This window comes from Borostomias antarcticus (genome assembly GCF_949987555.1).
Source record: "Borostomias antarcticus genome assembly, chromosome: 4".
In the NCBI taxonomy this organism is placed as follows: Eukaryota; Metazoa; Chordata; class Actinopteri; order Stomiiformes; family Stomiidae; genus Borostomias; species Borostomias antarcticus.
Genome location: NC_140237.1, coordinates 33,363,754 through 33,391,401, shown reverse-complemented (window position 1 = coordinate 33,391,401; position 27,648 = coordinate 33,363,754). Strand labels below are relative to the sequence as shown.

General features: G+C 45.4%; 2 protein-coding genes across 4 annotated transcripts; one reads left to right on the top strand and one right to left on the bottom strand.

The window, feature by feature from the left end:
- Positions 1 to 6,829: 6,829 nt before the first annotated feature.
- Positions 6,830 to 9,721, bottom strand: bloc1s6 (biogenesis of lysosomal organelles complex-1, subunit 6, pallidin). 2 transcript variants are annotated; one of them, XM_084437173.1, is made up of 6 exons: positions 9,635 to 9,721; positions 9,224 to 9,320; positions 8,870 to 9,047; positions 8,678 to 8,765; positions 8,089 to 8,175; positions 6,830 to 7,984 (listed from the first exon to the last, which is right to left on the bottom strand). In XM_084437173.1, the coding sequence occupies exons 2-6, from the start codon at positions 9,285 to 9,287 to the stop codon at positions 7,865 to 7,867; spliced, it is 537 nt and encodes a 178-aa protein (XP_084293299.1). In that variant the 5' UTR covers positions 9,288 to 9,320; positions 9,635 to 9,721; the 3' UTR covers positions 6,830 to 7,864. The 2 variants fall into 2 exon arrangements, with proteins under 2 accessions (XP_084293299.1, XP_084293300.1); XM_084437174.1 differs by having other exon boundaries at positions 8,870 to 9,038.
- A 358-nt stretch (positions 9,722 to 10,079) lies between these two features.
- Positions 10,080 to 19,111, top strand: slc30a4 (solute carrier family 30 member 4). Of its 2 annotated transcripts, none has more exons than XM_084437158.1 (8): positions 10,080 to 10,304; positions 10,618 to 11,153; positions 11,981 to 12,127; positions 12,957 to 13,110; positions 14,006 to 14,216; positions 15,363 to 15,468; positions 16,046 to 16,180; positions 16,640 to 19,111. In XM_084437158.1, the coding sequence occupies exons 2-8, from the start codon at positions 10,754 to 10,756 to the stop codon at positions 16,792 to 16,794; spliced, it is 1,308 nt and encodes a 435-aa protein (XP_084293284.1). In that variant the 5' UTR covers positions 10,080 to 10,304; positions 10,618 to 10,753; the 3' UTR covers positions 16,795 to 19,111. The 2 variants fall into 2 exon arrangements, with proteins under 2 accessions (XP_084293284.1, XP_084293285.1); XM_084437159.1 differs by having other exon boundaries at positions 10,080 to 10,308; positions 10,628 to 11,153.
- The last annotated feature ends 8,537 nt before the right edge of the window (positions 19,112 to 27,648 follow it).

The following is a 27,648-nucleotide window of genomic DNA, read 5'->3' as shown; positions in this document are numbered from 1 at the left end:
GTTCACGCTTCCTTTGAAGGATTTTCAATGATGTACAATCACATGTTCCAGCAATATATTTTATTTGGGCATGTACTGCGCATAGGCGCACAAAGAGAGTGCTATTGACTCTGACAAAGCAGCTGCTGTGGGCTTCTGTTCTCAGTCATATTGGCCATTACCGAACACATACGTGTCTATCTCCACAACAGACTTGACTATGCAGACACAACAATCTCTCTCTCCCTCCCCCTCTATCTCTCTCACACACACACACACACACACACACACACACACACACACACACACACACACACACACACACACACACACACACACACACACACACACACACACGAGCCAGGGCAAAAAGAGAGATGTTTCACTAGGTGGATCTTCCTTTAAATCAATTAAAGTTACATAATATTTTTTTTATGTTACTCTTTTTTCTGCCCTTATTGTGGTGTCTCCAGAGAAGTGACCTCAAAATGTTTCTCTTGTGTCTAGCAAGAACTCTTTCAACCCCCCCCCCCCCACCCCACACACACCTCTCCTCCACTCACACCCCCTCCATGCATGCTTGTGTTGCCCCCTTACACATACTGTACAGCTTGGCCTGTGGTTTTATTAACTGCAACTATCAATCATTGTGGTATTAAAAACCTGTCTCATTCACAGCCTCTGTTGCCGAACTAAGAGGTCCTGTGATGATACTCAGTTCAGATTTGTGTTCTGCTCACAGACTCAGACCCATCAGCACGTTGAAATGTGAAAACGTGGTAGTGAGTGCATGAGTGAGTGAGTGGCGGATCTTATTGCAATCCTAGCCATGCTGGGAATTTTCTACTGTCTATTTTAGCTGCTCGCAAGACTAACATGACGCTTCACAGATTGTCCCTCTTGAATGAGAATGAAAATGTCCACCTCACTTCATCTATCTATCTCTCTCGCTAATATATATATATATATATATATATATATATTAATTTAACCTTTATTTAACCAGATAAAGAAGCTTGAGATCAAAGAACTATTTTTCGAGCAACACCTGACCAAAATGGCGGGGGGGTGGGGGGGGGACGGGGGTTGGACGGGGGGGGGCAAAGGGAGGAAAGGGAGGGGGGGTTAAAGGGGAGGATTGGAAGGAAAGTCAAGTTAGATTAGCATCATACACATGCACCATTACTACAGGTTGTACAATGACCAATAAACATTATGTAGAAAAGCATTTGCACACTTCCAAATCAGTCATTAAAAAGTCTGTGAGTTGAGCTTTAAAATTGTTATAAGAGTGTTACAAGAGTTGGGAGCTTCAGAGATGTGTGTCCAATCCAGGTAGGGGGAGCAGAGGATATGAAAGCCCTCTTCCCAAACTCAGTGCAAGTTCTGAGGCAGTGAAGTAGTCCTGAGAACGCAAGCTATAAGATGAGGACAATATGGGGGTCAGATATGTAAAGATATAAAGGTAACAGACCAATTCATGCTTTATAGATGAAGGTGTACCAATAAAAAAGGACAGCCAACCTACCTTCTCATAAAACGTACAATGGTGAGTAAGTGATCTATAGCCATGGAATTATGGAAAACAACAAAATATGTTACCATAGCTATGCAGATGACACACAAATTTATATCACCATATCACCAGGAGACTATAATCCCATACAAGCGCTGAGTATGTGCATTCAACAAATCAATGATTGGATGTGCCAGAACTTTCTCCAACTAAACAAAATTAAAACTGAAGTAATTGTCTTTGGAGCCAAAGAAGAACGAGCCACAAACGAAGCCAGAAATCTTGGTGTAGTCATGGACTCAGACCTGAATTTCAACAGCCACATTAAGTCAATTACAAAGTCAGCCTACTATCACCTGAAGAATATATCAAGGATCAAAGGATTTATGTCCCAGAAGGATTTGCAAAAACTTGTCCATGCGTTTATCTTCAGTGGACTCGACTACTGTAACGGCATGTATACAGGTCTCTCTAAAAAATCGATCAGACAGCTGCAGCTGATTCAGAACGCTGCTGCTCGAGTCCTCACTAAGACTAAGAAAGTGGAGCATATCACACCAGTTCTAAGGTCTTTACACTGGCTTCCTGTCTGTCAAAGAAGTTACTTTAAAATACTGCTGTTGGTTTACAAAGCACTGAATGGGCTAGGGCCAAAATATATTTCTGATCTGCTCATATGCTATGAACCATCCAGACCCCTCAGGTCGTCTGGCACAGGTCTGCTTTCTGTCCCCAGAGTTAAAACAAAGCAGAGTTCAGTTTTTTTTATGCCCCACATATCTGGAACAAACTTCCAGAAAACTGCAGGTCTGCTGCAACTCTTGGTTCTTTTAAAACAAGCCTGAAAACTTTTCTTTTTGCCACTGCTTTCTAAGAGGATTTATCTGTATACTGCACTGTGACTTTTATTCCTGTATTCTATTTGTCCTGCTTTTTGTTTTAAATGTCTATAATGTCTTGCTTTTTGTTTTAATGCTTTTAATGTCTCATGTAAAGCACCTTGAATTGCCCTGTGGCTGAAATGTGCTATATAAATAAACTTGCCTTGCCTTGCCTTGCCTAATGAACCTTAGGACACCATGGTAAGTACACACACACACACACACACACACACACACACACACACACACACACACACACACACACACACACACACACACACACACAACATCCTGCTCCTACAGCTCCTGCTCATACCCAGCAGCAAGTTCAACTCAGATCCCCTTAACACGTTTAGGTCAAAGCAAAGTCACTGCAGAGCAAACACTTCATAATGTACTCAAGCTGTGTCTGACAGAGCTATGTGTGAACGCAAGAATGTGTCAGATAAGACGTTGCGTAACATCGAGTGCTATAGCTAGACCAGGTCCAGATTTGCGCTGGAGTTTGGCTGTCTCCCAGCGAGACTGGCCTCTACAGTGTGCTCTGCCTCTCTGCCTCTCAGAAGCTGACTCTGCATTTCCCCGTGTCCCACCTCTGCTCTACGCACTGCAGACAGACAGGTTAAATGCAAACAGTGAAGTGGTGTCGTCTTCAGTCCCCTGGACTGGTTTCCAAAGGCCTGGGGTTGTCTAAACCACACTAACCCCTATGGCATCAGTAAGGGAAGCAGTACTGGATCTATCTGGATCTTGAGTGTGTGGATGCATGTACGCGCATTCATGTCTGTGTGTGCATGTGGGTTTGTTGGTGTGTTTGGACCTCTCACCACCTCCGTCTCCCTCCAGAACTTTCTACCACTCTTACTGTCTGCCCAGCGGGATAAGCAGCAGTCAGACAATTGTGGTTCACTCATAGAAGACATAAACAACACTATAAATCCTCCTTTTGGACATTTAAATGACATGTATCTTTATCCAGATCTCTCTCACACACACACACACACACACACACACACACACACACACACACACACACACACACACACACACACACACACACACACACACACACACACACACACACACACACACACACACACACACACACACACACACACACACACACACACACACACACACACACACACACACGCGCGGGTGAGAGCAGTTGCCAGACCAGAACCCACCAGCATCTCTCCGGCCACTGAGGTGACTGTGAATCCGAAGACAACAGATGACATTTGTTGAGAAAAATAAACAGTCTTTCTCACAGCCACGCCTCTCTCTTTCTCTTTCTCTCTCTCTCTCTCTCTATCTCCCTCTTCCTCCACCTCTAGCCTATTACCCAACAGCGGGCAATAACAAGGGCTGGGCGCATTTGGTTTAATCAAATCATCCTTTACCCTCCACCACAATTACCCAGAGCCTCACAGCATCGTCGTCTGCGTAGGACTTCTTTCTATATTTACTGATTTACTGGTGACCAAGAGGAGCCCACGGAAACCAGACCAGGCTTCAATCTATAAAACCTTTTGTTTCGAATGTACTTTCTTGGTGTTTTGAAAATACAGCTGTGTGAGGCCCTTTCTGGTAGCGCGCTACTGCAGAGTAAGCTAGTGCCTCAGACTGGCAGTAAGGTGGCCTTGCACCTCTTGTGGTTCACCAAGACTGTCTGTGTTTATGCTGGGGGATGTAATGGGCCTTGGGAGGAATTATACCGTAGAGACGATAACAAGGCAACAGTATTTATCCCAAGAGTGGCCTTTGGTTAGTAGGATAACACATCTGGAGTTATGGCATCTTACCTATACTTACAGCGAAAAGATGTCAACGACTGGGTCACTGCTCTAAGGACTATGAAGCTCTGTTCCCCAGAGTTGAAAGTTGCACATTGGGTTGTTATGTTTAAAACCATACTCTGTACCATCTGTTGAGTCACAGAAATATAATTACCCATGTTCCCTTTGCCCATCTGCCCTGAGCAGCATGTATGGAGTTATACAAGAGCTCTCTGGGAGGAAAACTAACCTCATACTACTCACTGTGGTCAAAACACCACAACACACGTTTTCCAGATCCACAAATCCAACACTTCATATGTCAAACGACGTGCGTGGAATACTACCATGCCAGGGAAATAATAGTGAGGCAGCAGTGTGGGCCAGGGGACCATATCCTGTTATGGTGGGCCGGGCAGAGGCCTTGTGTTGATGCTGCTGGAAGGGACCAGGCCTCAGACTCCCGCTCCTCACCCGTCTGAATCACTGTTTACTTAGAAGGGAAGGCTGACCGCTACGACACCAGCTGCTGCTGCATGTCTGTGGACTCGGTTGTGGCCTCGGCAAGGAGGGGTTTGTTTTGTCCCCCCGACGGCCAAGTTTCTAAAAGCAGAGACAAGTCTAAACCAGAACAAGAGCCCCGAGAGTTGCCTGACGTTAGTAGCCTCAGAAACCGTCGCTTCCCCGGGGTTGTCTGGCCCCCAACACACACCCAACACACACCCCCACCCTCTGGAGCCTCACGGCCCCCCTCACACACACCCAACACACCCCCACCCTCTGGAGCCTCACGGCCCCCCTCACACACACCCAACACACCCCCACCCTCTGGAGCCTCACGGCCCCCCTCACACACACCCAACACACCCCCACCCTCTGGAGCCTCACGGCCCCCCTCACACACACTCAACACACCCCCATCCTCTGGAGCCTCACGGCCCCCCTCACACACACCCAACACACCCCCACCCTCTGGAGCCTAATAGCCCCCCTCACACACACCCAACACACCCCCACCCTCTGGAGCCTCACGGCCCCCCTCACACACACCCAACACACCCCCACCCTCTGGAGCCTCCCGGCCCCCCTCACACACACCCAACACACCCCCACCCTCTGGAGCCTCACGGCCCCCCTCACACACACCCAACACACCCCCACCCTCTGGAGCCTCACAGCCCCCCTCACACACACCCAACACACCCCCACCCTCTGGAGCCTCACGGCCCCCCTCACACACACCCAACACACCCCCACCCTCTGGAGCCTCCCGGTCCCGCTCACACACACCCAACACACCCCCACCCTCTGGAGCCTCACAGCCCCCCTCACACACACCCAACACACCCCCACCCTCTGGAGCCTCACAGCCCCCCTCACACACACCCAACACACCCCCACCCTCTGGAGCCTCCCGGTCCCGCTCACACACACCCAACACACCCCCACCCTCTGGAGCCTCACGGCCCCCCTCACACACACCCAACACACACCCCCACCCTCTGGAGCCTCACGGCCCCCCTCACACACACCCAACACACCCCCACCCTCTGGAGCCTCCCGGTCCCCCTCACACACACCCAACACACCCCCACCCTCTGGAGCCTCACGGCCCCCCTCACACACACCCAACACACCCCCACCCTCTGGAGCCTCACGGCCCCCCTCACACACACCCAACACACCCCCACCCTCTGGAGCCTCCCGGTCCCCCTCACACACACCCAACACACCCCCACCCTCTGGAGCCTCACGGCCCCCCTCACACACACCCAACACACCCCCACCCTCTGGAGCCTCACGGCCCCCCTCACACACACCCAACACACCCCCACCCTCTGGAGCCTCACGGCCCCCCTCACAAACACCCAACACACCCCCACCCTCTGGAGCCTCACGGCCCCCCTCACACACACCCAACACACCCCCACCCTCTGGAGCCTCCCGGTCCCCCTCACACACACACCCAACACACACCCACCCTCTGGAGCCTCCCGGACCCCTCACACACACCCAACACACACCCCCACCCTCTGGAGCCTCACGTCCCCCCTCACACACACCCAACACACCCCCACCCTCTGGAGCCTCACGGTCCCGCTCACACTCTGCTGGAGAAAAGAGCTGAAACAACATGCTGTTTATGTCCTAAAAATACATGTATTCATTCATCATGTGATAAACAAGATAATCTCACCCACATTTCAATCTTGTTTATATTCATATTCAAGACACGCTCTTTTAAGAAGCAAGAAGAATGCTGTATGTGTCCAAATCCAGACAACCGGATTCGGGTTTTGATTGAGTCTGGCCCCCTTCACACCCTCTATGGTAGACATCGTAGTTCCTGCTCCTAACAGCAGTGGGTGGAGTGCACAACATTGGCTTTGGCCGCATTTCCTCCCGTAGTAGTATGAGTAAAATTAGAGTTTTATGTGAACTGGCACAGGAGGTGGTACAGACACATGGGTGTTGTGGTGGAGAGGAATTTAACCTACTTCTTGTCAACAAACTGTCACAATTGTTGTCTGAAAAAAACTGACCCATAAAAGACTAGTGGGTCAACACATTGCAATGTCATACAGACAATATAGGATACATCATTAAATAAATCTGTACATTTTGAAATATCAATTTTATTTCATAATGCATTTTTCATAGGGAATGGGAGACAGTGGGCGTGCATGGGTGGCATATGCTGGCTTGATGCAGCCTCAAGTCTTCAGGTATTGTGGCAGGAAAAGTACTGCATCTGCAATGCGCATGACTAACCTCGATACTAATAAGGCATTTGATGACAAAAAGCTTGTGTAATACTTTGTCCAAAAAAAAAATTATTCTAGAGAGAACAGGACACATGCCGCAACACTGTATGTATACGTTAGAGTGGCGGTTGTCTTTCCAAAGGTCTCTGCTGACACCTAGTGGACAACATTCAAAGAACAATTGGCCTTTTCGTGAAGACTGTAAACGTACAAATGTCCATATCCGGGTTGGTCCACGGTCCCAGAGAATGACCCTGACGTGGCTCGCTGCTTCTTCTGCCTGATGGGGCTGGAGAGCTGGGAGCCTGAGGACGACCCCTGGTCTGAGCATGTGAAACGCTCCCCTAGCTGTGGCTTCCTGCTCCTCACCAAAGACTATGGTGAGCTGACTGTGTCTGAGTTCTTTCACATGGAGCAGGAGAGACTGAAAGTCTACATGAGGAAATGCTACCAGCAGCAGATTGCATGCTTTCTGGATGAAGTGGACAGGACAGACAATTATCTGAAAATAATGTTTGACTCATGACCTGAGGAGGGGAGGAAGAAATGCATAATCCCTTGTTGTTCTCTGCATTTTGTATGTTTAATACGTATATTTAATTAACTGAATAAATGTGTTGTTTTTATTAAAAAACAAAACTTTTTTTTTTTTTTACATTTCTTTATCTCACTACCACTGCATCTTTTTGACAGAAGCATTAAAAAACGGCAGTATAAACCACTGATTTTCTTCTGGGTGAAACAGTTAATTGTCAAAATCACAGTTTGGACACCAAAAGAGCGCCCTGCTCTAGAATACTACACTACACTGTCCAGTGCTGCTCACTGAGTCCTAGTTGAGTATTGTAGCATCTTCAGAGTTCAAGCCAGCCATGTGGATGTTGCACTCCGTCTCTTTGGTCTGCAGTAGTATTGGTGGAGACATGGTGCAGTAAAATGGTGGGCCTACGTTCTTTTAGCAGGTTTGGCGATGAGCTGCCTCTCTCTCTCCAGCTCCTTCTCTCGCTGTTGCTCTTTTTCTAACGCCTCTTTCTGTCTCTGCTGCTGCAGCTTCAACGCCCTCCTCTGTGAATGGGGTTGCATCATGTTTTGAGACAATATTTAATCAAAACTTAAGTTTACTGTCAAAAATCTCCTCCCGGTTGAGTGTCGATTGATTTGGTTCTCACCTTAAGTTTTGTCGTCTTTTCATGCAACATCATCATCTCTTTGCGGATGGTTATCAGCCGACTGTGATAAAACTTTGCCTCTGTAAACTGAAATAAACACACTGGTTATGAATCCAGAATGGCAGAAGTGAGGTATGCAGTGAAAGTGCTCTGACGCTGTGCTCAAGCACACTGTACGAGCATATAGCCCCATATTTGATGGTATATAATGCAGCACTGTGTCGTAGGGGGTTGGGAAGCGATGTGTGTGTGTGTGTGTGTGTGTGTGTGGCACACACATCCTTCCCATGGGAGAAAAGGGGGTAAACAGTGTTCCGCGGCATTTCTTAAAACTTGAAAATGTTAGTCACATTCTGTCTGATTAAAACGGTCATTTCACCCTGGCCTATTATTTTTACACCCTGTTTTTGTCATAGACACCCGTAGCATGTGGACACCTTCACATTTGAGATATGGCGTCAGGAAATAGGTAAGAAGTGCCCTGGAACACCGTTTAACCCCTTTCTCCTACGGGAAGGAGATGTGACACTATATTAGCGAAGCAGCATACATATAGCGTCACATGGGGCTAACGAGCATACAGTTTTACCAGTGAGTTCAGGTCCAGCAGAGCGTTGCACTCTCTGAATTTGGTTACTTCCTGGTCCAGTGTGTCAAGTAGGATCACTTGGTTTTGCCTGTTCAATAAGAAAATAACAACACAAGATATGATATAGAAAACAAAACAGAGGTTTGTGTATTAGAAGAAAAAACAATCTTAATCTGTCCTGGGAATACTGACGTAAGCTCTTGAAGGACTTGTTTTGAGTTCTGTAGATCCGGCAGATAGTGCGAGAGAAGCCCCTCTGTGAGTTTCTCTATCGCCTGCTTGTCCACCAACACTTCTTCTTCTTCAGGCACCGAGTTCACAGGTGGCACTGGCAGAGATTCTTGAGGCATCAACCTGAGATCTATGGATGCTAAAGTATGACACTATGGTATGATTCATTCAACCAAAATCAATGTCAGCGCATCATCAAGACCATTAAAGAGAGCCACCATAAACAGGCATAATAAACAGGTCTTCGATTGTAGAGTTTCTATGGGAACAGGTGATGATCTAGCAGGCATAGCTAATACAGGAAGTTCACAATACCTCTGTTTTGAGTAGAATCCCTTCCAGATGAGGGACCCTCATCTTCCTTCCCCTCTACCTCCATGTAGGTCACCACTATCCAGAGTGTTTCTGTAGCCTGAAAAGAAGAAGAGTTCAGTCAGATACCACAATACAACAAGCAAGTAATCTACAACCTAATCTGCAACCAGGAAACCACACTTATCAGTGAGTAGATCCGTTAAAGGTCTCTTTCTAGCTAGTAACAGCATGTTACAGCTTCAAATCTGGCTACAGCTAAATTAGCTGCATCGGAAGCTTGCTATCTGTAGCTAGATGCAGTCAATGTTTGGGTGGCAGTAAAACGACGTAAAATGACTGTACCGTACACAGCTGCGACCGTGCTATGTTGTAGCGAGATAGCTAGAGCGGATTAGCAGATTGCAGATTTACCTTTTGAGACGGACTGAATATATAATAACATGTATCATCAGCGCCTAGAAAACCTCCTCATCATGTGACTGACTCTCTCTCTGGAGCACTTATTCAATCATGTGACTGTGTCGCCCTCTCTAAGCACTTAAGAGTCCTGAAAAAGACCACTTGCATTGGACCCAAATGTGTTCTGTGAATACAAAGTTAATGTATTTTAATGTAGTGCTATATTATTCTCTTAATATATCCTATATATTATATATTATATAATATATTATACTTAAGAGTCCTGAAAAAGACCACTTGCATTGGACCCAAATGTGTTCTGTGAATACAAAGTTAATGTATTTTAATGTAGTGCTATATTATTCTCTTAATATATCCATGGTTGAGACTGGTCTATCAAAGATGACATGGAAGTAGCAGCAGCAATGGCAGTGCAACCAAACATGCTAGAGATGGTTTAGTGACTTCCTGAGTCGAGTTGTTTTGACTGCGGTAGTAGCGAGGGGGATAGCGGCATGGATGAGTGCAAAAGGGGCCAATGTTTGGTTACATTTATCGACGGATGAGTGCAAAAGGTCCAATGTTTGGACATATCTATTGATGTTACTACCAGTTACAAGCAAGCTAGGTAGTTTAAGGAAGGAAGCGATGTGCGGTGACGGGATAGTAACCATGGACATCGGTAAGTTCGTCGCCCAAAACTGCCGTCTAGTTGGACATACTAGTTAATGTTGGCATTAGTTTAGTGCTTCTTAATCAGGCTAAATAATGTAGCAGGGCCTAACTTACATGAATGTTAGTTCTCTACAAACTTGCTGGTGGTTGATAGCTCAGACTTGGCAACAAACAGCTGTGTCCACTGAGATAGCCACCTAGCTCAATCTTACCTGCGTCCAAAAGCCTAACGTGAACGTAAGTGTATGATGCTCTCTGCTAGTGGCAGTATTAGAGCTACTCCCTAGGCTCTCTCTCTTACTAATAATGCGTTATTACAGGTGTTTGAAGAGGACAGCGTCTCGAAAGATGCCTGGCCATTCGTCCTATGATGCAATTCATATGACGGCCACATGCTCAGACATCTAGGAAAGTCACCAGATCCTGATTCACTTGGGTTGGATATCCGCAGCGTTAATGATGTCAGGTGCGAGCTTCATGACCAAGGTGCGCTCCGCCTTCAAGAGGGACAACGAGGTGTGGGACCTCAGCGACACCGTGCCCTTCGACTTATCGGACGAGCTGGGGGATGATGAACCCCCCAAATTCAACAAACTGAAAGTGGTCGTTTCAGGGGAAATGGAGGACTGCTCGGCTGCAGGAACTCAGTCAAACGGGGTGGCTGTCAGCACGCTGGTGGCGGACGACGATGATTCCCTGCTGGGGTCTTCCTCCAGTCTCGGTAGTCCTGGTCTCAACATGGACCCGTGTGAGAGTTGCATCAAGAAGAGAGAACGGGTCAAACAGAGGAAAGTGATGAAGAAACTAGGCGCCGCTGCTGTGCTGTATCTCCTTTTCATGATAGGAGAACTTATAGGTAAGGAGGAGAAACTCAAACTCATTATGCAAGTGTAGCCCTTGCCATCTGCACAGTGTTCCACAGATGATAGAGGAATTCAACCCTGGTCTTACAGGGTGTGCATGTTTACCGTGTAAGCTCATCATTGTCACAATACCTTGATTACTTGCATTCGTGTGCATGTGCGGAAGTTAGATTACTTGTACACACACACACACACACACACACACACACACACACACACACACACACACACACACACACACACACACACACACCTTATGGTACTCCACATTAACGAGTTTAGAGACCAAGCAGGCTGTTGCCTATTGAATTACAAATCTCTCTAAAAACCATCACTTTGATGATGGCATGTCTGATCTGCACCTGCTGTGTGGTGTCATGCAGGTGTCTGTGTGTTCCTACCTGTCTAATCTTCTACCTTTCTTGCCTTCTCTATAACAGTGCCTAACCCCCCCCCCCCCCCACCTGCCCCAATATTTCACTATCACTACTACTTTTTACTCTTGTGTGTACAGTACCAGTCAAAAGTTTAGACTCTCCTTCTCATTCAAACAACTGAGTACTGTATATTGTAGGTATATATATATATCATATACATATTGCATTCTATGTTTTATACATACATATTGTATGTATATATGCTGTACTCTTCTATGTATATTCTTTACTCTGATCTGTACCCTCTCGCCCCCCCTCCCAGGATTTTTAAAGTTCATCTTATCTTAAATCATACTGTAGGTGAAAAACTTCAGATCTGTTGGGAGACATGGTGCTTTTTATAGGTTCCAGTATTGTAGGAACTAACTGTCCCCTGTCTACAGGTGGTTATGTGGCAAACAGCTTAGCCATCATGACCGATGCCCTCCACATGCTCACGGACCTGGTGGGCATCATCGTGTCTCTGCTGGCCTTGTGGCTCTCTGCCAAACCCCCCACCAAGAGGTACACCTTCGGACTGCATCGGCTGGGTAGGCCCCCTCTCTTCCTCTCCTGGTCCCTCAGCTTGGAAGCTGCTTAATGCAATGCTTAATGCGTTGCTGATGCTTTTAATGTCTTGTGTAAAGCACTTTGAATTGCCTTGTTGCTGAAATGTGCTATACAAATAAACTTGCCTTGCCTTGCGTAATGCAGATGTATCATATTTAGAGGACAATCTGGTATTGTCAGCAGTGTTCTCTATCCCTTACCCTGATATCAAATTTCACCCACGCTTCCTAGCTGACATTGAGAGAAAAGGTGAAGTTTCAGTTTGCACGGTGTTTGACCACCTGTAGAGGCAATAGACTCTTCACTCGCTACTAAAACCAGCCGTCTAGTACATTTATGTTGCTTCAGCGTAATCAATACATGTCAGCTGTTTGATTAAGTTGCTGAGTGGCCTGATACTTATGCTATGAAAATGCAGGTCAATAATCCTCTTGGGTGACTTAACGCCGTGGTTCCCCCCTCCCCTGGCTGTCTCCCCCCCTCCCCTGGCTGTCTCCCCCCCTCCCCTGGCTGTCTTCTCCCCCTCCCCTGGCTGTCTCCCCCCCCTCCCCTGGCTGTCTCCCCCCCCTCCCCTGGCTGTCTCCCCCCCTCCCCTGGCTGTCTCCCCCCCCTCCCCTGGCTGTCTTCTCCCCCCTCCCCTGGCTGTCTCCCCCCCTCCCCTGGCTGTCTCCCCCCCTCCCCTGGCTGTCTCCCCCCCTCCCCTGGCTGTCTCCCCCCTCCCCTGGCTGTCTCCCCCCCCTCCCCTGGCTGTCTCCCCCCCCTCCCCTGGCTGTCTCCCCCCCCTCCCCTGGCTGTCTCTTCCTGTCACAGAGGTGGTGTCGGCGGGCGTCAGCGTGCTGCTTATCTACATCCTTACGGGGGTGTTGCTGAATGAAGCGGTACAGCGGACGGTGAACCAGGACTTCTCCATAAATGGAGACGCCATGCTCATCACTGCTGCCGTGGGCGTGGCTGTCAATCTGATGTGAGTGTATGAACACACACACACACCAAGGTTATTATAGTTTACGAAAACTAACTAAAAAACGAAAACTAGGTGTGAAAAAACATTTTAGTTAACTGAAATAAAAATAAAAACTAGGCTTTACAAAAAAATGATAACTAACTAAAACTGTATTGTGTGTTTACAAAACTAACTAAAATAAACTAAAATGATTGAGAAAATGTCCTTAGTTTTAGTCTTTTTCATTTCATACATAAGCCTAGTATTTTGGATGGATATGAAATCTATCCTCCATTTTTCCTGCGCAGGAGTAACCTGACGTGCGCCAGATGGTTTGTTTCACACGGAGTGAAACAACATGAGCTCACAAGATCAGGATGGTCTGACAAGGCTAGCGCAGAAGAAAAAAAAAAATAAAACTAATACTGAAACTAATAAAAACGAAACTAAAACTAAGCATTTTCAAAAACTAAACTAAACTAGCAAACCTGCTTTAAATCTAATCAAAACTAAACTGAAATTGAAAACAAAAAGTTAAAACGATATAAAAATAAAAACTAATGAAAAAAGCAAAACTATTATAACCTTGACACACACACACACACACACAGACTGCAATGTGTCTTTAACTATAAAGGTGCATGACACAATATGTCATTAACATCTAACCTTTCAGTCCGAAGTTCTTTTCCACTGCTCACAGGCTTAGTTTTCTGCAATAAAGTTAGTTTGATTTGAAGTCAATCATACAAGTGCACTTGGGGAAGATGCAGTTAAACTACAACCTACTTTCCAGAAATTGTACAGATTTCCACTCTTAACTACCTACAGCATGCATAAATACTGCCACAGTGAATAGATTCAAGTCAAAATGACAATGAATGAAATGACCTTAACTATGTGTGTGTATGTGTAGAATGGGCTTCCTGCTGAACCAGAATGGCCACCTCCACTCCCACGGGCACGGCCACGGGCACAGTCACTCCCATGCCCTGTCCTCGTCACCCGGCCAGGGCCATCAGAGGAGCCACGGGAGCCTGGCAGTCAGGGCAGCCTTCATCCACGCTCTGGGTGACCTGGTTCAGAGCGTGGGCGTCCTCATAGCCGCCTACATCGTTCGTTTCAAGGTATGGAACGTCTCTCAGACTCCTGCATCTTTCGATCGTCCCTGGCGAGTGTTGGCCCTCTCATTTTCGCCGTGACATCATATCGTTGCCTCTCTTTGCAACAGGGAGTTGTTTACATCTGATAGTGGATCTGCCTGTGGTTGCTACAGTACTCTGGAAAGGACCAGAACACGATTGAACCATAGACAAACAGTATTATCACAACGTTATTTCAACGATGTGTCTCTTGTGATTGTCCAGTAGCTTTGCCCTGGTTAGATGTTGTCCCTGAGCTCATATCAGGGGAGATAGGATCATATATACACAAAGGGCTCCAAAATTACTGGCACCCATGACTGGCAATGAACAAAAAATGCATAAATATAAAGAATATATAATTATAGAGAAACTGAATATACCAACATGTATGAAATACTGTACTTTATTAGTGTTTCAATGGAACCAGACAAAATCATCACAATTATGTAATACCAAATTAATTTCAACAAATCAAGGTTTCATAATTATTGGTACCCCTCAGTTGGTACTTGGTGCAACCACCTTATGGCAAGGACAACAGCATGGAGTCTTTTCCTGTAATGTTTGACGAGGTTAAGGAGACATCTGGAGGGATTTTGGACCATTCCTCTGGGCAGATCCTTCCAAGATTCTTCACATTCTTGAGTTTGAGCTTATCAACCGCCCTCTTCAACTCCTACTGCCTACAGGTTTTCTATTGGATTGAGGTCTGGAGACTGAGATGGCCTTTGCAGAACATTGATTTTGTTGTTGTCGTTGTGTTTGTTGGATCTTGAGGTATGCTTTGGGTCATTGTCTTGTTGGTAAGTCCACCTATGGCCCAGCTTTCTGGCGGAGGCAACCAGTTTGTCAGCCGAAATCCCCTGATACTTGGTGGATCTTTTTTAACCTTTATTTAACCAGATAATCAATTGTAATATAATTATATTGTTTGTAATTAAAAAAAAAATAATTATTTGTTCATTGCCTGTCAGAGGTGCCAGAAATGTTGAAGCCCACTGTTTACTTGATAGTAATGTTTAGCGGGAGAACAAGTGTCCTCATTCTAGCACTTGTGTCTGAGGTCATTTTCCGCGACTACGAGACGGTCGAGTTTGATTGATCTGACTCCGACCTCTGACCCCGCAGCCGGAGTACAAGCTGGCTGACCCCATCTGCACATATGTGTTCTCCATCCTGGTGCTGTTCACTACCATCCGTATCATACGAGACACGGGAGTCATCGTACTGGAAGGTGAGAGGGCTCCATAAGACACTTTACATCTCACGACATCTCTTCTATCATGTCTGAAGGGATTGACATGTGGTCCTGGAGAGCCACACGTTGTACAAGCTTTTGATCCAGTCTGTATTGAATCTTCAGAGGTATGAACTATTGTGCCGCTGTGTCACTGTATGAAATTAGGGCTGGGTATCGAGTCGAATTTCAAGAATCGATTCGATTACGATTCACAAGGTTCAGAATCGATTATCTCGATTCGATTTAATATCAATTCGGTTAGTGTTACTAAAACCTTTTTTTTTTTCTTCTTTTTTTTTTAAAGCTGTAACCTTAATTACATGACTGCCAAGTTATGCAACACATTAATACTAGGGCTGGGTATCGATACTGATTTCCAAAAATGAATGAATGAATCATTGAATGAATGAATGAATGAATTAACTATTAATTCCTTAATTTATTCATTCATTCATTAAATAAAAGATCGATTTTGGGATTCATGAATCGATTCTGAATCTTTTTTATTTTTATTTTTTTAACCCGCCCCATATGAAATCTAAGGGAAGTGTCTTTCATTCTGCTGTGTTAGGGGCTCCAAGGCATCTGGATGTCCAGCGAATCAGAGAGGACCTTCTGAAGATCGAAGACGTCCACTCAGTGGATGAGCTCAACGTGTGGGCGTTAACCTCAGACAAGACCGCCGCCCTGGTACACCTGCAACTCTGTGAGTGGCTTCTCATTAGACTAGCCCTTGCTTTATAGGATACAGAGTTTTACTCTGGGGCGGCTGTAGCTCAGTTGGTATAGTGGGTGGTTCAGTGATCGAAGGGTCAGTGGTTCGAATCCCAGCTCTGACTGTCCACATGTCGTAGTGTCCTTGAGCAAGACACCTAACCCCAAATTGCTCCCAATGAGCAGGTTAGCACCTTGCATGGCAGCTACCGCCATTGGTGTGTGAATGGGTGAATGAGAGGCCATTGTAAAGCGCTTTGAGTGCCGCTAAGGTGGAAAAGCGCTATATAAGTGCAGTCCATTTACCATTTACCTTTCCCTTAATGAAATTAGAGTCTTTGAGACTTGCTGTACAAATAAAGTTGCCTTGCCTTGACTTGAGACACTGTTTGAAAGGACCATTGTAAGTGGAGTTCAATGTGTTCAAAAACCTGTATTTTCTGTGTTTCAGCGCCCTCTAGTGCCAGTGCATGGGAGGACGTCCAGGCCAAGTCACGTCACCTGCTGCTCCACACCTATGGTCTGTCCAGGTGCACCGTGCAGGTCCAAACACACAGACAGCGGCAAACACACACCTGTGCACACTGCCAGCTGTCCAGCACATAAGGACTAACACACACACCCTCGCTCACACACTTGCATTATTACTTGCATTCGTGTGCATGTGCACACTGCACAAGTTAGATTACTTGTACACGCACGCACACACACACACACACTCTCTCTCTCTCTCTCTCTCTCTCTCTCTCACACACACACACAGCTTCTCTCTCTCTCACACACACACACAGCTTCTATGTGACAGAGCAGCAGCATGCGGGGGTACAGTCCTGTAAACCACGGTCTGAGCTCAGTGTCACAGTTGGAGCAGCAGATATGCATATGCAAGCAGACTGACTCACACTCTTGTGCCAAAGGAGTCATCTGTACCGATAGACAGCAGACGCACATGTCATTGCACAAGGATACTTAATTTCCTCCAGGGTTTTTAACATATGCCTGCAAAGCTTTCAGAGGCTTCTAAAGCTCTCTGGATTTTAACCTTTTTCCATTATCTTTAATCACCATTAAAGCCTGTTTAACTCGATTCCTTTTTGAACTATGCTATTCAGTTATTCGATTGGTGACAACTAAGCGAATGTTGCCAGGTGTAATTTTTGTTGTGCTTATTTTACTGTTTTTATGTTTTGCTGGGTTTATAACGAATTGAGGAGGTGCCTCTGTCATGATGTCAGGTCATCACGTTGACAGCTACTGAATACAGTGCATAGCCACTTTAATCTGAGCTCTTAGGGGTGAGTGTGGTCTAAAGATACTGGTGTGTAACGCACAAATTTGTCACAGACATCTCAATGCAAGGATTTTCATTTATTTGCTGTTTGTATCTGAGGATGAGACCCATCCCTGTTGCTATGCATCAGATCATATCCACATGCTTGTGCTGAAAATGGAGACACTCTGCCTCAACTTTGCATCTGTGTTCTTTCAATGGACAGAGAAAATAGTTTTCTTTTTTCTTTTTTACCCCGGTTATCTGAATCTGCCAAGTACTGACCACACTGAACACAAAGCACATGTTTATAATTGTTTCTTTAACAGTAACTTGTTCTGATTGAAAACAGGCAACTGACAATCAAAGTGTGACCGGCTTTGAATAAAGTTCAACGTAACTGGTTTGGCCTTTCTATAAGGGCAGTGCGTTAATATCATTCAGTGTTAATAGACAAAACAACTTTTATTAATTCAGTTTCTTCTCGTAGATCAGACAAGTACAATGACCCTGTCAGCTTTTTTGAGTTGCAGTATTTACATACAGTAAGACTAGTTACTGTATGGGACTTCTGAGATTTGCCAATAATCATGTCTTCGGCACTCGCTTAAATATACAGTGCTTGGTTGGTTTTCCTAAATGATCTTATAACCTATCAAAAGCCCATTGCTATCATCAAGGGATGACTGTTTGGTTTTGCAATATGTTTTCTTTACCCTTAAAGGGGTAGTGTGCTATTTTGCACATTTAGCCCTATTTGTGGTCTGTCTAACATGAACCTGAAACATAGAGGCCATAATTTCACTGATCGTTCTAGTATTGAGTACCTTCAGTTTTTATGCAGGCTCTCACTGGGCTATATAATGGAAGTTAATGGGGAATATGTAAATGCGTTGAAAAACTATGATGAATGTGCTTTTCTGAGACGGGAAGCAGATGGTGTAATCTTACCAGTCTCAGTATGCTCTCCTGTGAAATGTATCGAAATCTGAATATTTTTAGGTGTTTGGCATGATTGCACATAGTCTTCCATGGGAGTGGTGAGAACAAGCCCCAGGGGAATGCTCATGGCCAAGCCAAACGTAAAAACATTCGGATTGCGATACATTTCACAGGAGAGCATACCACAGGAGAGCATACAAGATTACACCCTGTGCTTCCCGTTCGGAAAAACCCATTTATCATAGTTTTTCCAATGCATGTATGCCCCATTGACTTCTATTGTAGCCCAATGAGAGCCTGCATAAAAACTGCAGCTAGCTCAATAATGGAAAGATCTGTGAAATTATGGTCTCTATGTTTCAGGTTCACGGTAGACAGACCACAAATAGGGCTAAATGTCCAAAATAGCACACTACCCCTTTAACTGACAGATCAGTACATTGTGTTATGTGTATTGATGGTTTATCAGTCAGGGCTTTCTCCCTTCAGCAAAGTGTTTTGTGGTTTGCACATTCCTCCGACTTGAAAGCTTTACTCTGCAGTATTTTCACAATGATTAATTTACTTAGTAATTGTGTGAATGTTGGTCTTTATTTGAACTAATATCAGACAGTAAGAGTGAACTGCCTGTCATGCTTTCTTTTACTAATGGCACGACCATCGCCGTGTCTCAATGGACATACTCATTGACATGTGAATGGATAAACTGTTGTTCCATGCAGAATAAACTTATTTTGAACATGCAAGTTGAATTGGTATTTTTTGCTGTCTTGCTGTGCTGCTGGTTCACATCACAACCATTGTTACATGTCCATCACACATGTACCAGAGTCCACCACTAGGAGGTGCGTGGCATAGTTAATTTTTCTCATTGCCAATTACATTTTGCTTTGTACATAAAAACTCTGCTTGGTGTCTCAATAAAAGTAGTGTATTCTACCCAGGGGCCTGTTTGATCTAAATTCGCAGGGTTCAGAGCTTGAGGAGTTTAGCTGCTCGTAGCTCGGGAGGTAGAGCAGCCAGCTGGGGATCTGAAGGTCCCCGGTTCGATCCCAGCTCCCGGCATCGTGCCGAAGTGTCCTTGAGCAAGACACCGAACCCCAAAGTCGCTCACGTGCGGCATGGTGGCGCAGTACTTGGCACTGATCGCCTCACAGCAAGAAGGTCTCCAGGCCCTTCTGTACAGAGATTGCATGTTCTCCCCGTGTTCGCAAGGGTTTCCTCCCAAAGAACCCAATATGAAAAACATGCAGATCGACAGATGCTCTTCAGTCCCGTCTCTGACCAGAACTTGGACCGAGCACTTGGACTTGGTCCCCGGGCATCACTGACGAGGCTGCCCACTGCTCCTGGCTGCCCCTGGAGGAGGACAGCTTGAATGGGAAAATGCATAAGACAAATTTCACCGGCGTCCCCTGAAGTTGCATGTGTGTTGTGTGCTGTATCGCTGCTCACCTGTGTGTCACCGAGGGGTTATTAAAGACCTCTCGGGTACTTATGTTGCTTGTTCTAAATATCATAATTCTCATAGGTTAGCACATAGCTTAGGGGAACTGCTATTAAATGTCATGGCACCTCCATTTTGTTTTTGTCTCTAGTTTTACTGATGGTACAGAAGGATAAGGGCACAGGCTGGCTGCATACAGGCTGTAGGCCTATCTGGTTTGTTGCATGTGGGAGCCATGACAAAAAAAGCACCACAATAGTCTGCACTTGTCTGCATTGTGATGTTGAAGATGTTTTATGAAATATTAACATTCATGAAATGATCTACATGTCACCATAGACACATCCTACGCTTTCTTCCATGACTGGGTCATTTGACACTAGCAAAGAGTTCAGAAGAGCATAGCTGTGCATAAAGAGTTTCAGATGCTTGGTCGGAGATGTGTGATATGGTATCGCGAGAACTTGCATCAAATACATTTTGTTTTTTGGTAGCAATTCTGCGCGGTAATAGGGTTGAAATGTTTCAACATAGAGTGAAGTTTTTTTTTTTGTGTTCCCCGTTATTTCAATTAAATTAAATTAATGGTGCATACAGATTTACAGACTAGGCTAAGCCAAACCGTCAAACATCAGGTAGGCCTATTGATTGACACTGGTGACGCAAACTGCATGGCTATTATGACGTCATAATAGTGGACATTCCATGATCATGGTCTACTACTCTAACTTAACATGCACACATTATGATCATGTTACTGCGTGGGTATTATGACGTCATAACAGTGGACATTCCATGATCATGGTCTAACTTGACATGCACACATTATGATCATATTACTTTCCAGATCTACAGTTCATGGTAGGTTGTATATGTATTTGAATAAGACATAATAATAATAATAATACATTTTGTTTGTAAATGCACTTTACATCGAATGAACAATCTCAAAGTGCTACAGAACGTAAAAACATTTAGAAAAAAAGAACGCTTCATAGGGCTAAAGCTAGTACATCAGTAAATCAGAAAGAAAAACATACTAGTGATATGAGGAAATGTCTTGGATGAATAATAACAGACTACTAAAGAAAATATGAAATTGCAGAAATACTTAATTGTAGACTCCTTTAGTCTACCTTGAATTAAAATGTTTGATGATCAGCCTTAGTGTGAAATGGCAAATGACAGATCTAACATGGCATCAGAATGTTCTAGTGAAAATCATGTCTGTTTTAATGAATGTAGAATAGTTCAGGATGAGTAGAAAGCGCAGAGCTCAATTAAAGGACGATGGAGAAGGTCCATCTAAAAAGCCTCGGATAACAGAGACAGAGGCTCGCCCTGACTGGCCTGTAGCTAGGAAGCTGAAGGAACTTGGACACTGTATCCGGCGGAGGTTGATTAAAATCAAAGTGAGTGAACGAAGAGGAACTTGCATGTTTAGATTAAAACAACTCTAAAGCAAATATGTATTATCAGTCAGAGGAGTTAATTTGTTTAATAGTATTGAAAAGGACATTTAAATGTGTAATATGCTACGCTAATTACATGAGTAACAAATATAAAACTGAACAAATATAAAACGGAAGTATCAACACTAACGTGTATATTTATGTTTGTTTTAATTAAAACAAACATTCAAATATACCTGTGCAGACCAGAGCAATGGCCATGATCCAGCGCAGGCTTCCACAGTGTCCCCTCAGGGAGAACCAGACCATCCTGCCTCCCCTCGGGGAGAACCAGACCCTCCTGCCTCCCCACAGGGAGAACCAGACCCTCCTGCCTCCCCTCAGGGAGAACCAGGCCAAGAGAGGTCAAAAGAGGGCCAGGGAGGAGGAGAACAAACCCCTCAAATGCCCCAAAAAGAGAAAGAGAGGCCCTGCCCCCACAAACCCGCGCCCAAATCCCAGCTCCTCAGACCAGCCATCCCAGGCCCAGCGCAACCCGCCATGCACAGGTAGGACCTCAACCATCCATCACCCTCACATGTTGAGAGACTCATCCATCCTGGTCTATCCATGAGTAGATGATCAATGTGAGGTTACATGACAGTGGTTGAAGGGGAGATTGAGTGAACCTGGGAGGTGTGTCTTGCAGACGGGTTCACCTCCCGCTACTCTGTGGGGAAGCTGCTGGGCGAAGGCGGGTTTGGATCCGTCTACGCAGGAACGCGCACGTCAGACGGCAAACAGGTTCACCCTCTCCTCCTCCTCTGCATGTCTGCTCACCCCCCTGCCTCATATACATCACACCACGACCTTTGTGTTTAAACCAGGGCTGAGTTTCCCAGAGGCATTGTAAGCTACGGCGTTCATCGTAGCGCTACGATGCCTCTGGGAAACGCAGCCCAGGTCTCCAAGTGTCAAAACCATTAGCTAAATAACAACATATTTAGTCCCTTTGCAAAGAAGTTGTTTAATGAATTAAAGGACAATGCTCACATATTATAAGAAGTTTGACTCACAGAGATCACTTTGGTGTAGTTCGGAGGCATGTAGAAGAAATGTAAAATCCAGCGCGAGCCAGTATATCCATGTAATGGCGGTGATCGGGGCAACGAGAATGCAGTTTCTCAAAATCTATTTTCTGCCGCGAAACGGTTGTTTTCATCAATCTGTCTTTATGAATCGCTAGTTGTGCTTACATAGAGCGCTGTGCGCATGCGTGCTGGAGCAAGTGGGGAAGCTATTTCGTTTCGAAAGACGTTCCGAAAGATCATAATACAGAGGCATGTGAAAAACCACAACAGGCCTACGCTCTATGTAAGCACAACTAGCGATTCGAACTACACCAAAGTGATCTCGGTGAGTCAAACGTCTTATAATATGTCGTAAATAAGGTCCAGGTTGTCAAAAACTAGCATTGTCCTTTAACATGCCTGGAAATACCGTACATCTAGTATGTCCTGTCATGAATAAAGAAGTCAGCAGAAATTTAAAAGAGGCCCTACTGGGTAACTGGTCAGTATGGCTCATTAGAATTCTGCTGAATATTCAAATATGTGCCCCTCCTCCTCCCCTCGACCAGGTGGCCATTAAGTATGTCTTAAAGCAGAGATCGGAGCGCTACATCAGAATCGTAAGTATGGTCACTGTACAGTATATTCTTGCGTACAGCACCATAACAAGAACCAGTTGGCAATTTAAATTCTTCTCCAAGCATATATATGCTGGAGTTCCATCTACAGAAGTAGGTTCCACCCATACATCTTCAAATGAACACTGTAGCTTCTAAGGGATCAATCTATAAGTAGACCCCCACCTCCCATCACCTTCCTCCTCACCTGGTCCACCACCTGTCACCCCTACTCCCCCCCCATAGCCTGGAGCATCACGCAGACTGCCCTTGGAGGTGGCCCTCATGCAGATCGTGAGCGAGCCTCCCAGCTGCGAGAACGTGCTGGAGCTCATCGAGTGGTTCGAGCAGCCCAAGATGTTCATCCTGGTCCTGGAGAGGCCGATCCCATGCATGGACGTGTCTGAGTACACCAAGCAGACAGGGGGCCGGGTGGACGAGCACCTCGCCAAGACCATCATGAAGCAGGTGGTGCTGGCGGTGCGTCACTGCCGTGACCGCCGTGTCCTCCACCGGGACGTGAAGACGGAGAACCTCCTCATTAACATCGACACCATGAAGGTCAAGCTCATCGACTTTGGCTGCGGGGATCGGCTGAAGGATGGACTCTACCGAGAGTTTTGGGGTGAGGGAAGCAGGAGACTGAACAGTGTTGGACTGATGCATCATGGGATATGGCATCATCACTCTCTCTCTCTCTCTGTCTCTCTCTTTCAGGCACTGAGGACTTCTACCCACCTGAGTGGGTTGTGATTGGAAAATACCACGGAAGGAAAGCCACTGTCTGGTCCCTGGGAGTCCTGCTTTTTCACCTGGTGTGTGGGGATCTGCCATTCAAGACAGAGGATGAGATTGTGGCTGGACGCCTGAGCTTCCAGGAAGGGGTGTCCAAATGTAAGAGTTGCTTGAAGGAGAGCTAAGATGTCTCTTTTTGAACAGTATGGAACAGCGTAAACTAAGCAAATATGCCAAGCTTACGTTGTATCAATACAGATAGTAGATCATAGAACTGAAAACCAGGCAATCCCATTTTGGTTTCAAACAATATCTCTCTAATGTCTGATCCTGTAGCTTGCAAGGAACTGATTAGGTGGTGCCTGGCTCCAAACCCAGTCAGGAGGCCAGACTTGGAGCAGATACTCCTACATGACTGGCTCTCAGATGTGTCAAGCCCACAGATTTAGGTACAATACTGTCAAGGTAATATAGATAGGAATGGTAGAGGTGTGTAGGCTACATCACTGTGTGTTACATTTGGTCATATCTGTGTGTGTGTGTGTGTATGTGTGTGTGTGTGTGTGTGTGTGTGTGTGTGTGTGTGTGCACATGTATGTGTCCATGTGTCTGTGTGTGTGCATGTGTCTGTGTGTGTGTGTTTGTGCATGCGTGCGTGTGCATCTCCCAGACTGGATCTTGGCCAGGCGAAGCTGGGAGTTTTGTTGAGGCATGGCTGATAACGGAGCAGACAGACAGCAACACACACTTCATCTGCTCTATATCTCAGTCTTACCCTCCACTCTACATCTCTCCATCTTCTCTCTATCTCAGTCTAACCCTCCCGACCCCAACATCACTTCACCTTCTCTTTTATGGTCTTATTATTGTGCCAAAAGGAAGGGATATTTTTGAATGCATGGTGCCTGACCTGCTGGCTCCACACATTTTTGTTCTGCATGTTCCATGGTGTGTCTCAAAGCTTGGCCTATGCTAGCGAGAGGAACCGAGCTGCAGAAAACATGGCTGACCTCCACAACAGGCACCTCTGCAGTTGACAGGACATCATGTGACCTCAGCAGCGGAAGCTGGTCTTCTTCTTGTCATTTTTGTGTGAACATCTGTATTGTGTATGTAAAATTAAAATTAACCCAGCTATAGAGCTAGCTATTTTCTTTCCTTTCACATGTTATTCATGTTATTTTCATTATTAAAAGTATTTCTGCATAATTTATTGTGTCTGTTGTTATATTATAAAACACACTTTCATTGGGAATGTTTGAAACTGACTTCTGTCAATATACAGTAACTGTTCAAGCAGGACACATGAACATCTGTGAACATGACCACAACCAATCCCCTGAATGCTGTTAGCAGCTGTTAGTCGCATAGCAGTAGCAGGTCTTAGATTCGAATCTTAAGTATAATTATAGAAGATCAGTATTCAGTTTCAATGGTGCATCTCTGGGGTAACTGTTTCACTTTGATGCTAAGAGACAAATTACTTCACATTTTATCAGTAGGCGGCCAGCTAACTACTAGCAAAGCCATATCATGCATAAACATTCGAAGCAACAACACCGTTTTGACAGCTGTGGCCATAGGGGGTTTAATGTAGGAACTATTTCCATGAAGGTGTATTAAAGACTGACTGAATGGATACAGCCATTTTAAAAATGTATTTATTCCACCTTTATTTAACTAAGGAGGTCCTGTTGACATCCCAGATAGCAAACGGATCTGGGCCATATATGGGCCGGAACTAAGCCACAAGGGCCAGATCTGGCCTGTCACATATGGCCCAGATCCGCTGAAGGAGGCCTGGCCAAGACGGCAGCAAAAGATTTGAGCAAAGTACAACATCAAACAACACAGAGCACATAACATACAGCATAGTAGCAGCAAGACAATTTCAACACAGCATTAAACAATATTTAATTTGCAAAATAAACAACATAATAAATGGAGACATGGCTAAAAAGGAAAAAGACAGGAGGAGACCAGACGTAGTCAGGCTCCAATTGATTTAGCCTCTAAGTCCTTCACTATACACCTTTAAAAGCCCTAATGGGGATTAACTCATCGAGCTGTAAGTCTGTCTGCCTGTGGTTCCAGGCTGCTGGGGCAGCCCAGATAGCAAGCGGATCTGGGCCATATATGGGCCGGAACTAAACCACAAGGGCCAGATCTGGCCTGTATATGGCCCAGATCCGCTTGCTATCTGGGGCAGAGAACATAACGGCCTGTTTGCCACGTTCAGTGCGAACCTTAGGGACCGACAGCAGGAGAGGGTCGTTTCAGCGCAAACAATTGGTATGAATAACACTGCTTGTGCGGTATCAAGACAAGAGCCTTATGAAGTTGGACCAGTACCATGCTGACCCCTCTCTTACACGAGCTGGACCAGAACCCAGATGTGACCCAGTCCCACAGACCCTACCTGGACATGAGCTGGACCAGAAACCAGATGTGACCCAGTTCCCCAGACCCTACATGGACATGAGCTAGAGCTAGAACTTGTAGAACAATGTAGAGATATATATTGCATGTATTTTATACTTGGTGGAAAAAGCTGCATGGCCCTCAACACTTGAACACCCTCAACAACAATGGGATCTGAGAGAGAGAGGAAGAGAGGGATGAGACATGATACATTATACTGTAAATGAGATCAATTATAGATTCAGTATGTTCTAGAAAATGTAATCAGAGTTGTATGGATTGTAAACTCACCACTAAATAATAGTAAGTGGGGTTGCTGGTTCAAATCTATCTATCTATCTATCTATCTATCTATCTATCTATCTATCTGTCCGTCCGTCCGTCCGTCCGTCCGTCCGTCCGTCCGTCCGTCCGTCCGTCCGTCTGTCCGTCCATCCATCTGCTATGTGTAGCCTAGTTTCTGAGTTTAGGGATTAATTCAATCACACTCAACAACAATGCTCGTTCTGTCTCGAGTGCACGACAATGATCAGATCAGAACATTGAAATGCAGAAGGTAAACACATTCCTGCACACCCGAACAATGTTCCCCACAGACGTCTGACTGGCACTGATAGCGAGGCGGAGTTCTTTTCTGTCCCCTACCAAAGTGTTTGCCATCTTTGCTGAAATCCGTGCGCCAGTGCATCCTCAAGTGGCGGTGTCTCGTGCATCCACATACTGGCCACTATTTCTGATGTTGTGGAGCCGAGGGCACAGCGTCGCCTGCAAGGTAACCTGAGGTCACAAGAACAGCTGTGAAGACTTATTTTATGGTAAATATTGTGAAGAGTGCTCGGAGTTACATCAATCGTAACTAGAAATGTGCAATTTGGGGAAATTGCAAGTGTGGTTGCCCATTCTGTCATTATTACTTAGTGTTGGGTGTGTGTATGGTGTGTGTGTGTGTGTGTGTGTGTGTGTGTGTGTGTCTTGAGTGTGTGTTGGATGTTGTGTGCATGCACTTGTAGTTCTTCCTCTGGGTTACATTCAACCCTACAATGGCTTTGATTTTAATAATCTAATTAAAAATTAGAAGAGATTTTGATTTTACAACCTATGGTTCAAGAGTTACTGACCAAAAGGTAAAGTGGGCTGTTATAGCGCCACCGTGAGGCCCATCAGTGTAATTATTGTTTCCCGAGTAGGACTCTTGACCGTTAACCTCTCTACCAAGTTTGGTAACTGTAGGCCTTAAGGTTTCCGAGCTAAAAATATTTGAACTGGAGATTTCCCCTATTCCCAAGTCAATGGGGAATATTAATTCACTAATAAATTAATATAAATTAAACTATCAAAGATATTGCTTAGCAATGAGGAAGCACACGATTCCAGATGAAGCCGGTCGATTTGACATATGACTCGTGTGTGTGCCGTTAGAACTGTGGGAGGAGTAGTGTGGCAAACTTTTGGGGTTGCTCTAGATCCAAACCAACCAACCAAACAAACAAACAAATAAAGTCGACCAAGTACTAGAGTGTGTTGCCCTTCGGGGCAACCACGCTAAATAGACGTTCCAATCATTGCT